Source organism: Haliaeetus leucocephalus, unplaced genomic scaffold (assembly GCF_000737465.1).
Source record: "Haliaeetus leucocephalus isolate CR32 unplaced genomic scaffold, Haliaeetus_leucocephalus-4.0 Scaffold696, whole genome shotgun sequence".
Taxonomy (NCBI): Eukaryota; Metazoa; Chordata; class Aves; order Accipitriformes; family Accipitridae; genus Haliaeetus; species Haliaeetus leucocephalus.
The window spans coordinates 1538078-1550357 of NW_010973132.1; the positions used below are offsets into that span (position 1 = coordinate 1538078).

Below are 12280 nucleotides of genomic sequence, written 5' to 3' on the forward strand. Positions count from 1 at the left end.
TTTCTGGGCAACACATTGGTCAGTCAAGAAAGACACACTGGACTTTGTACCTGGATTGCGGAACATCACTGGCTGCACACTGGGTTGGGCACCTGCAGCTCGAAACTGATGCAGAGGGACAAGCTGAATTATCTGCCCATTAGGATGTCTGAACAGGTTCACAGCACCAGGGCTCCTGAGAGGCTGAAGAATCATCCTCTGCCTCTGAGCAAGCTGCGCATTGTTTAGGGGTCGCAAAGCAGGAGATGCCTGATGCACTGGAATCAGCAACAATCGAGGTCCTACACGTTTCTCTGTTCCAGGAGACATCTTCTGGGGAGTCTTACTTACAGCTTGTGGAGTAGCATCTTCTAAAACATTTAAAAAGTTATATAAAAATCAGCTTAAGAGAACAGCCTACAAATCAAGCATTATCCTTAATAAAAACAAGCACAAATATTCTGGAAACAACTGATCTCTTTAAATTTGTTTGAAAGCATTTTCTTCTCTTTTTATTCACAGAACACACATAGAACCAACCAGGCCAGAACAGTCTTTCTCATGCAGTTCCATTGATATTTCTCAACCATGACTCAGAAGATTTCCACGTTAATGACGAGAGAATAACTCCATACCTACTGCTTGGACTCTATGCCATGCATGAAATTCTAGCAATCATAGTTGTGCTATACATTTCTATGGGCCAAGAAATTATGTGAGACTTCCAGCTCATTTCATAGCAGTCACTGACCAGATAGCTACATTTTCTTCCTCCTCTACCAGCTCAGGCTGGAATAAACCAAGCAACTTAAGAGATTATGTTTCTTATCCATTTTGGAAAGAAGGGCGAGGCAAGTGAATCTATATTTAAATTGGGTTCTACAGTTGCAGACTGTATTCCGGCTAGGAAGGAGGCAGAATAAAAAAAAGGAAGTGTTTGCAGTAATAGCCCAAAGCACCTATGCCTTACCTCTTTTTGGATTCAGTGAAGGACTTGAATTAACTCCTGACAGAATAATCGGAACAGAGCCAGCAGAAGAAGTTGGTGTAGTCACCACAGATGTAGCTGTTGTTAGTACAACTGTAGAAATGGATGTTGTGACAACAGGACAAGTAACAGTTGGTGTTGTTACTACAGTTTTAGGGAATGATGTGGTTGCTACTGGTGCAACAATCCCTGTTGCTTTTGCCATGTTCACAGTGGCAGTAGGAGTGGTGGATGAGGGAGTACTACAGGTGTTGATTCCAGGTGTTGCAGGAGCAGCTGTGACTGTAATTGCAGGAGGAGAGCAGGCAGGTTCATTAGCTCTCATTTGGCTAGGAGCGGTCACAGTAGATGCTGCCACGCTAGTACTTTCCACGATAACTGGAGAAGTGGTGGTGGCTGTAGTGACCCCAAGAGAGACTGCGCATTGAGCTGGAGGTGGCCTTGACGGAACCACGGGAGCGGCAACCATTATTGGGGTAGGCTTGATACTGAACTTCTGTGGCCCTGACAGAGGCTGGCGCGTGTTTGCTGCAGGAATCTTCTGCTGTAGAGCTCCGGCTTTGTTCATCACAAACTGTGCGAACATACCACCAGGTGAGGGTCGGGCAGCTGCAAATAAAAACTTGCAGGTCAAAATTTTAATAGATTTCCTCTTTGCCTTTCATGAGGTGTTACAATTGTAATTTCAGCATGAATTTGAGCCTCCATTTTCTTTGTACCTTGTAATTAAATTGAAACCTTTATGACAGTCCTGAACATGCCTTACATATTAGAAATATATCTGCTTTATTCCACTTCTATAGCTTTTTGTTGCATTTCTTCCTAGGCGCACAAAAGAATCAGATCTTGAGGGGTCGTTCTTTATCATGAAACTATGAACAGACAATTCTAATCACAGTACAGGAAAACAAACACCTAAGTGAAATAATGGGCTCGAACTATTTTCTAAATCTCAAATTCTTCCTGTAACAGCTTGTGTGATCTTCCTCTTTTCACTGCTTCTTGGTTTCCATCCCCCTTCTACTGTACCCACATCTTACACAGTCATAGGGGAAAGGGGCGGGAGGGAGACAGAATCTGCCATGTCCCCTTCTCGTTGCAGTGACATTCATGCAACTGAGGACTGGATGGGACAAATTTAACCAATGGGAAGTAATCACTATTGGGAAGATCCTTCCCCTCATCCCTTGCTCTCCAAGGGATCAGAATACTGCTTCTACATCCCTCCAGATGCCTACGGATGAGTACAACAGCATAGAGATCATGAGCAAACCCGACTTAAACATTGTGGTTATTTATGCATATAGCATTTTTAATCCAGAATATGCCAGAACACTTACATCATATATGCAACAATCACTTCACCCATCAATGAAATGGAGCCAGCTCTTTAATATTGCATAAACACACAAAACAAGAAGTTTTATTACAGGACAAGAAAAACAACACACCCACTTACATGGCAATGAAAATTTAGGCAGAAAGAAACGAAACAAAACAATCAATTGGAAATTAAAGTTTTGCCAGGACACAGGTAACATCCTTTTTTCTTGTAAAGCTTCTTCAGATCTTTAATTAACGTGTGGGAATATGTGGATGGGCACTAGATATTTTGATTTTTTTTTTTTATTTTTTTTTTAACACATGCAAACTGTAATAGTTAAAGGCAACTTCCTCTCTTGCCATGCTGGGGTAACCATTTCAGTACCAACTCAGACACAAGTACCACACCCTTCTTCTGATACTCTTTTTTTTTTTTTTTTTAACTCAAAGTGCTCACTAAGTCCAACCCTGTTTAGCTTGTGAAATCCAATGAGATTACAGGCTGGTGTGGTTATTGGCTGCACACCTGTTGTTTCGCTAATCCAGATTTGGACCATCTTGTCTTTCACTGCTGCTTCAAGCACCTTTGGTGGTCACAAGAATTCTAATTATAAGTGCAACATCATCAGAAAAACTAACAGCGAAGAACCACAGATTAGAGTGATCCTTTACTCATTTTAAGTTAAATCGACGTTTGATGAAAAGCAATTAAACATCATAGTAAGGAAACTCTCAAAACAAAGATCCAAGCTTAACATTCAGCGTGTCTCCATCCACTCTTCCTTGTCTCTTGAAAATATGCTCTAGTAGCATTAATAAAATAACTAATAGTCAACATCTGTAATCTTATTCTGAAGTCAAAATAAAATGTTCTGCTTTAAAGAGGTTATTTATTGCAGAGGCAGTTTAGGTAGGCAATGCAGCCAAAGGCAGCATGCACTGTTGCACAGAAATCAACAGCAATGCTGTACACTCGCTTTTTACTTCAGCTTCACGCAATTTAAAACACAGTAATAAGTTCCAACCTACCTATCTGTCTCTGTGCTGGGACATGGGTTTTCAGAGTCGTCACAGTGGGGGTTGAAGTAGTGCTGGTGGAAGATGTAGTTTTGGGAGTTGATGTTGTGGGCACCTGGACTGATGGTGTCCCAGAAGCAGCTGCTTTAGCATTGGATGCTACCTTGGAGATCACAGTACTGAGGGTTGAGATATCAAGTACTGTGGGTCGCAGCCTGCCTGTGATATAAGCTGCTAGCCGATTGGCGGGATGTAATGCCCCCATCTGTCCCAAAAGCAGTTTGGCCTGAGGATACCTTTTATCATTAACCTGAAAAAAGTGGAAAAGGGAAATTTTGTGAAAAGAATGCTAATTCACCACCTCTGGAGAGGCGTTTCATTCCATGGGACTTCCAAGTGTCCTTTTCAAAAAAGCATTGCAATTCAGAATGGGAACTCCTAATTTCCTTACTGCCCAGGAGAACTTCAAACAACTCGTTATATCTTTATAATACAGATTTAAGATGCTACTCAGACTCTCACACAGAACCAGAGTCCAAAGGAGCATGTGAAATCACTGAAATTAGATAGAGTGAAGCTAGCATTTATTTTTCCTGTCCCTTACTTATGCTACAGTCCTGAATAAAAATGGGTTCCCAAACTCAAGGTCAATTTTGGATAAAATTCTCAAACCTAATTAACACCTAGCATCACAGAAGAAAGAACACTTATGTCATATACATTGGGACAAAACTCTAAAGAGCTTGTAAAAGCTTTATCAGCTTTTTTCTTATCCATACTGCCATTTGATACTGTAATTAAGGTATGATGAGTTGACTAACTTCAAATTTAGAGTTGTAGTGGTAACTGACAGCATGGGAGAGAAAAAACAGAACATCTTTCTGAATGTCAGGCTTTATGCCTAGTGGTCAACAGGAAGTTTTGGTAGTCTTGCATTTTACTTTCAGGTTGCTTGATAATACCTTCTAAAAGCCAAATACATTTAACACACTACTAAATAAGGTCTTGACTCTTTTTACTGATCAACTTTTATTAAAAATAAGAAATCTCCCCCTACATTTTTCCTCTCTGCTAGCTTCTCTTTCTGAGGGTGCCATATCTGCAAAGTGTCATGAAAATAAATTTTACTCTCATTTTCTAATTCATATGCCTTCCTGGAAAGTGGTATTACTATAACCACGAATACCTTTGACTAAAAAATATCTTCATCCTAGCCATACAGTTCCTACCACCAATTCATAACACCAAGTTAGCTGCATGAAACTGCAGGGGAAGGGCTCACTTTGAACTTAGGATTATGAAGTCCCTTGATGAACAACATATATTCTGCAGAGAGGACACAGGCTATTAGTGAAGACTTAACAGTGAGCTGTAGCAAAAAGCCATTTAATGTTTACAGTTTCAGTTTAAAGTTTTGTCCCAGTGTACACTTCCTTGGAAAATATTCTTTTTGTGGCCTCTAACAGCCGTTCCTTTAGAAGTATTATCTGTCATGCATCTGCAGGGAGTGTTCCAAAGCACCAAAAAGATCTTGAGAGAGATCCTGTACTTGGGCCACCAAGACCCAAATGGCCTGAAGCACAAGCTAAACCATCAGATTTCCTGTTATTGAGTCCATCTTGAAAGGGACAAGCTTATGGAGAGGCAGGAATGCCACCAGGTACTAAAATCCTTGTCTGGACAGGCAAAAGACTAGGTAGACAAATTAAAAAGCGTTCTCCCCTTCACGGAGTTCTGGGATACTGGATGAAACTGAATCTAATCTCCACAGTAAAGGCAGAGGGACCCACCTGAATCAAGCCTGAGGGGCTCATATTAGCATTGCGTTTGTAGACGACCAGCGTTCCTGCAGGAGAAACCCCTGCATAAAAAGGCAAGCCTTTGCCCCCATGCAACTTCTCCTGCAGTTTGTCCAATGTGTCTGCCCGCAAGAACTTTAGATTTTCTGGGGTTTTGTGTGACGGCACTCCGCTATCAGGAGTCTCCAAGACAGGTATCTCGGGCTTCTCGTCCTTGTCCTGGCAGGACGGCACTGAAATTTTCACTCTGGAGGAGTAGACAGGAGGGTGGTTCTCATCCTGGGCCTTGTGTTCCGAAGCCATTTCAATAATGAAGCTACCCACTTTGAGGCACTGTGGTGCGTTACTGTTGATACGCTGTGATAAGATGGTCAAGATCTTATTGTGATCTTCCTCCAAGTTGCAGTCAGAGATAATCTCGATAAGTTTGGTTGGTCCACCTGGAGTAGTGTGATGAACATAGGAGGTGGAGGAAGAGTCCCCCTCACTACGAGAAGACCACCAGCTTTTCTCTGAGAAAGAATTGAAATAGGTTTCTGCAATACTATGGCATTTTAATCACCTGGATATTCAAACAGTTTTATTCTGCCCACACCTCCACCCTTGTCTCAGTTGCAGGGCAATAACAAGTAAAAGAACTGTTCAAAGCATGACTTCCCCTTGCAGAGCTTCACAAGCAAGCAAAAACTCACTGCAAAACTAATGTAACTATTTCTCACAGTTCATTCCCTGCAGCCATACCATCTCGGGTTGTATCCCATTGCATCACAAGCTAAACAAAGCTGGGTTGTTTCAGTACATGGATGAAAGATCTCCAAGCAACACCAACATGCAGTAGAAAGCATCGCTGGTTATTCAAGAGATGGCACTTTTCTCTTGGAGTCAGAAAAGGACCAGTGTCCTATAATGGCATGAGGAGCAAACATGCCGCTAGCAGAACTGTCTTTTGCAGAAGATGTGTAACAGAAGCATGACCTTTTGTTGTCATTAGAGATCCAACGTCACTTTTTGCAAAACTGTAAGGATGTTGAGCCCTGTGTCCTGGCCATTTTAATTTCACCTACCAATTCACCAGCATTTTCAACTAGTTGTATTATTTTTCCATTCCCAACCTTAAATGGAGAGCGTGCTGTTGTATACATTAAACAGTGAAAAAATTCAGCTCAAAAAGGCAGCTGTATTTCATTAGTGCATGACACAATGCCTCAAGTATACGTCTCATTTTAAAGTTCATAACATGATTTGGGCCACTTCAGACTGCAGGAGTACACAGATGTCTAGCCTACTTCTTTATGAACTAGAAACTCAAACCCAGTATATATAACGTAGCGGAACTTCAATTCAACCTTTCAACTTGAACTAGAAGAATTCAACATCAAACAGCTCCAAATAAAAGTATAGGTGCTTCCTTGTCCCATACGGTTCTAGGTGGAGAACACGAGGATCCCATCCTCACAGTACCACTTGGATATTTATTAATTCTTCAGTAACTACAAAGTAATAGTATGGAAAAAAAGACGGGGGGGAACCAGACAAACCAAAACCAGTGGTCTCCATTCCTTCCCAAGTATCTAATTATCACTCTTGCAGACGAGCTACTGTAATACTGGTCATTTTAACCTTAGAGCAACAGCTAGTACTGGATATTTAATCTGCTGTATCTCCCATGTGACACACACACAATTGCTTAAGAAAACAGGAAACTGTAAGCACATCATAAGATTTTTATTGACAACCGTAATAACTCCCCCAGCAAATGGACTTTTGTTTCATCAATAGCTGCAACTTTTAAAAAAAAATAAAGCCAACACAAAAACCCCACAAAAATGTGGAACTACCAAGAGGTCGAATTATACTCAATACTGAGCTCTTACCTCCTGATTTATCAGTGTCTTTGTCTACCTCACAGGCTGCTTTCTCGGGAGGCTGAAGCTCTGGTTCATGCTCCTGCAGGAGGAAAGAAATGCAAGAAAAATTCTCATCCTGTGTATCTCTCTTCCACGCTAAAAATCACATCACAAAATAAACTAGTTCATCATACTGTCACCCTGAATCATAAAACATATGCTAACTTTGACAATATTACAATTTTCGTCTTAGAACAGCTCTTTAAACAATGAACGTTTAAGCCTTACATGATAATGTACTTGACAGCCAGGAATTTCCACAGATAAGACAATTTCTATCACAGTAATAAGGTAAGTTTACCAGCACTACTAGGTGATTTAGGCTGCAGGCTCCGCAGCCCTATCACCATCAAATATAAGTCAAGCCCTTATGTCGCACAGAGGTTTCTGAAGAAAAACTTACTTCAACATTTTCAATATTTCTGCCTGTTCTATGATACATGCTAGTTACAGTGTGACTTCTTACCTTTATACTAGAACTCTGTGAATCCCTTTTGTCTTTCTGTTGCTTTTTCTCCTCTCTCCTGCGTTCATATGCTCGGACCCTTGCACAAGTCATCAGACTTTCAAAGTACAAATAGACAGGATCCTTGTCCTCCTCTCGAATCTACCAAAAAAAAAAAAAAGGGGGGGGGGAGAAGAAAACCTCTCCATTCTAGATGCATATCAGATTTATGAAATAGTTTTCCTTTCTAACAACACTTCAACATTAATGCTTCAATAGTAAATGTCAAAAGAAAGGTCTAGCATGCATTTAAAGCTGAATCTGCCCTCTTAGTATCACACAGCCCAGTCTACATCTTGTTTCCAAATTACATATTCAGGGCAGGGAGGGAGGGAGGGGAGCAGAACACCACCACCTGACCCCAAAACCCAAACCCATTCAGATACTCTCCTAAGTGGGGAAACAAGTCCTAAGAGTCATGCATTGTTTAACATTATCTGCTATACATTAAATAGCAACTCTGCTATGTTTGTTCTTCAGACATAACTAGACTCAGCTCTACTGCTTTTCTTCCTCTACTGTTGTTGTTGCTTTTGTTAGATACTAAGGTGAGGGGAGAGGCAAAGGCAGGTTCTTCCCACATTGGTAGTGAAACCTCAAAAAAGAACAAAAAAAGACTCCAGCACTACACTGAATACTGTGTGTCTGTATCCCAATTTTTTTGCAAGTAATTCATTACTTAGATAGGCTACATTATGCAGCTAATAACTTACACAAACATTACAGGACCAGCAATCATTTTGCCAAAAATAGCATTTGTTATTCCATTTTTTTAAATGAGGCTATTAGTGAATCATAATCACCCTTCACCATCTGTGTATTGCTACACTAAATTCTCAACAGAAGACAGACATAGTTAAAGATTTATATACGGTCAATTCATCCTAGCTTATTAACATACCTAGGGGCAGTCAGTCTTAGGCTTTCATCTCAAATTTCATCTAAAATGGCCTAGCACAGGAGCTTTTGGCAGTGGTTGTTTTAAATTTCAACACAAAGGAAAACAAACGCATCTCTTTTACTTTCTTACCACTGGATTGGGTTTAGGAGTATACACTCTGCCTGGTTTCATTCCACTGGAAGATCTATGCTTACTAGAAAGCAAGACTTCTGCGTTGGGCAGTACCGTGGATTTAACTGGTTCAATAACAGATGGTGTTGGGATGTAAATTGGCTCTGGATCTATTTCACCTTCTACTCTCACCCACAATGGACAATTCCTAACAGGCTGTTCTGGCTCCGAATCACAGATAGCTGAAAAAAGAAGAAAAAACAAAACCAACTTACTTATAAATGAAATACCATCTAACATAGCAGTAACAGATTTCTTTTGTTCAAGCCTGAGGTCTAGCCATGCAGCAAGCACTAGGTCATACTGCTGGAAAATACTACTGGTTGTTTTTCTGGTCTCAAATTCTAGCCAAGTGACTGGGATTTGTCCACAAGAAAGAGGAAATGAAAATAAAAATGATTCTACGCTAATTACTGTTTCTCACTTGTGCTGTGATAGCAGATACAAAAAAACACTGAAGAAGTAGTGATCTTCACTGATGCTGTATACTTAAAAATTACAAAACCTCCCCAAAAACTCAGACTTTATACCACAGCTCCATGGAAGAATTCCTTTATTCTAGTGGAACATCAGATAACACTATGTTCATTTTTAGCTATTGCTAAAAGTACTACTAGCAAGAAACTGAAAGTGTAATTTAATTTCATGGTCAATTTTTACCAATTTGGTTTTCTGAGCATACCTTAGGGCAGATCTGAAACTACCATAAATCACTATTTCCACTGAAGTCAATGAACTATACAACTCTATACAGCAATTGAAAATACAGCTCTAGATACTCACTTGGTAAGAGAGAAAGAAAACAGCACTATGACAATGAAGATTACCAACAGCAATAGCAGTTATTATCTCATATCCTGAGTCTTTAAAGATACTTGGAGAGTTGAGCAAGAGTTTAAATTATCAAAAAGGAACTCCAGCTATTTGATCGCAATAAACAACTAAGTAGTGCCCAAAATGCTGATCAGATAAGTAAGAGCTAAAAAAAGGGAAAAGGTGTTATTCCCTGCTAGTCAGCTATATGAAAGCAGATGTTGCAGACGTCTCTTGGAAATTCACTCCCAATTTCTGGATTTAAAAATGGCATCACTACTACATCCTAATAAAAATGCCCACCAAGATAGCTGGTTTCTGCAAAGTTGCAATTAATCACTTTTGCTCAGCAATACTCACTGTATTCCACCTTTTTTCTCCTCTTCTTATCTTTCTGCTTCAACTCATCTTCCTCCCCATCACCCTCTTCTTCCACATCTTCATCGTCTTGCTGCTCTTCTTGTGTTCCATAGAACACAAGATTTCCGCGCACAGCCTTTTTCATTATTTTCTTATGTTTTGATCCTCCCTTCACCAGCAACACTCTTCTCTTCAAGCAAGTACAACCAAACATACAGTCTGGCCTGCGGCAGTGGGTAGGCTGACGTTTCTCCAGCGCTAGACTAGCACATATGCAACCCAGTCGACAGAAATCATTATTGCAAGGAGGTGCTCGTCGTCTTATTATTTTGTGGATAGGTTTGTTTTTGAGAGAAGCCTAAGAAAAGTTTTAAAGAAATATACACTTCAAATTTTAGTAACAGGAAGTTTCAGTAAGCATGTGTAAAATTGCTATTCAAAGTTCATTGAGAAGAACCCCTCCAATTACATGGTTTACATATGAAAACTTGTCATCTATACTGAAAAAAAAACAGAATAGAAGAGATTTTACATTTTAAGTCTTCTGAGAGGCAATTTGAGACAGCTAAACCATCTTGGTAGTAAGAAGATATAAAGAAAGCAAAAGAGGAAAGGAAGTTATCATGTGACAACCAAGTTACACGACCATGACTTTTTTGCAGTTAGTTCAACTGGAAAAGTAACAAATAGTAAGGAAATGCAGTTACTGAATAGCAATTGTATTACCCAGAATTTTTAATGGTGAAAATTTGAGGTAACTCAAATTATTAATGATTCATACCAACACGCTATTATCACAATTAGTTTTTTCACATACTGCTAAGTCAGTGCTCCTCAACGTTCACTACAAAGACTACACCACAAATAATGCTCCTTAGCAGCTTCAGTCTTTATTTTCTGTGTCTATATGCAACAGCAGTAAGCAGACAGATTTAGAAAAGCAACAGTACAGAAAGGAAAGAAATGATTATGGATCTACCTGAGCTGTAAGGAGGGTTGCCAGAGATATGTCTGCTCGTTCTTCTGTAATATAGGTCCGTGGTTTGCCATCCCAGAGAGCACAGTCTTCTAAGTCCATTAACTTCACTTGTGACTTAGACAAACCTGGTGGACGAGCTGCTTGTTGCTGTTGTGGTGCTTGGCGCAAACTAATCTGTTTTGGAAGTATGTTTTCATCCAGAGCTGGCACCATGAAACTATCTGCTTGGTTAGTCAAACTGTTATTTGAGGCAGACTTTGCAGCCTTTTCCCCTGATGCTGAAGAGTTCTGTTTCTGCTTTGCAGAAAAAGGTGAAGGTAGTATAGGCTTGTAAGATGATTTTACTCTGTTTGTAGATGTCTGTCTGTTTTGAGTCTTTGTCTTCCTAGAGGTAGATGACAGAGGAACAGCCTTGAACGTATAAGATGTTGATGGAATTATGGTGGACTGCTTCTTTAAAACACTGTCGAGTGTTCGCACATAGCTAGTGCTCTTAGTGGGAAGCTGATATACCACAGGAGAAGTGGGAGTGCTAGAAGACAATCCCATACTTGTTTCCATCAATTTCCCTTCATTTTCCAGGTACTCATCCAGCTTGTCACTACAGAACGCCGAGCGATTCTTCAAGGAACCTTCTGAACTGCCGCCTAAATAAATAAGAAGCACTTTAGCTCCTGGGAAAATGTACTGACAAAATTTATAATAATTAAAAAATATAGAAGAGGTAAATACCTCTCTAAAAATATATATACAATTCTTTTAGAAGAGTACAACACAGGCACACCAAATATAATCCACTCTGAAACACAACCAGCTGTCTGAACAACTGTTTTTGTGGAGATTTTACAAGTATATTCATTCACAAAAAACAGTAAGCCTTCAACAGGCCATGCTTCTACTCAACTTACTTTGTTTGTCCTGAATATCTAGCCTACCTGCTACACCACAATACATCTGGAATACCCCAACACAACATTGTATGAAAGTGCAGAAGGTACAGCATAAATATTTAATCTAAAGATAAAATTGGCAAATTGCTAAATATCCATTCCTCCCCGAGGCAGGGCAGAGTAATCAAGTATGTAAGGAATATCTACTCTAACTGGACTTAAAAATACACCGTTATAAATGAAAATTACCCTAGTTCATTAGGGTCCCTGGGGCAAGATAATACTGGAATTACCATACTTCCAAGTACACTCAAAACTGATGAACAAACCCAAATTATTACAGCTTTGATCTGTTTTACACAGAAGGCTTGAGTGAAAAAACACGTATTTTTTTCTTACTCAGAGTAAGTTTCTCTTTTCTCTTATAAAACTCCATTCTGACCATGAAAGCAGGACCCAAAAATTCTTTATTCATGACAGTTTCAATATAAAAAAATAAATCTCTCCTTAAGACACACACAATTACCAAATTGCAAGATCTATGGAAGGTCAAGAAAAAGGACATGTGTTGGAAATATGTACACTGATCTTTTTCTGGTTTTGTTTTTGGTGGTTGGGGGGGGGGGGGGGGGGGTGCTTTTTTTTTTT

At 39.8% G+C, this 12280-nt stretch overlaps 1 protein-coding gene across 3 annotated transcripts in view; it reads right to left on the reverse strand.

Moving 5' to 3' along the window:
• MGA (MGA, MAX dimerization protein) overlaps nt 1-12280 on the reverse strand; it is a 51988-nt gene that overhangs the window by 24523 nt on the left and 15185 nt on the right. For 2 of the 3 annotated variants that reach the window (XM_010580061.1, XM_010580060.1), the window contains exons 7-15: nt 10743-11389; nt 9764-10121; nt 8549-8772; nt 7480-7620; nt 6981-7053; nt 5098-5618; nt 3320-3617; nt 950-1576; nt 51-350 (exon numbers count right to left, since the gene is read on the reverse strand). In XM_010580061.1, the coding sequence (XP_010578363.1) occupies nt 51-350; nt 950-1576; nt 3320-3617; nt 5098-5618; nt 6981-7053; nt 7480-7620; nt 8549-8772; nt 9764-10121; nt 10743-11389 (3189 nt within the window). The remainder of the gene's footprint in view (nt 1-50; nt 351-949; nt 1577-3319; nt 3618-5097; nt 5619-6980; nt 7054-7479; nt 7621-8548; nt 8773-9763; nt 10122-10742; nt 11390-12280) is intronic. The other variant, XM_010580062.1, reaches the window with a different exon arrangement.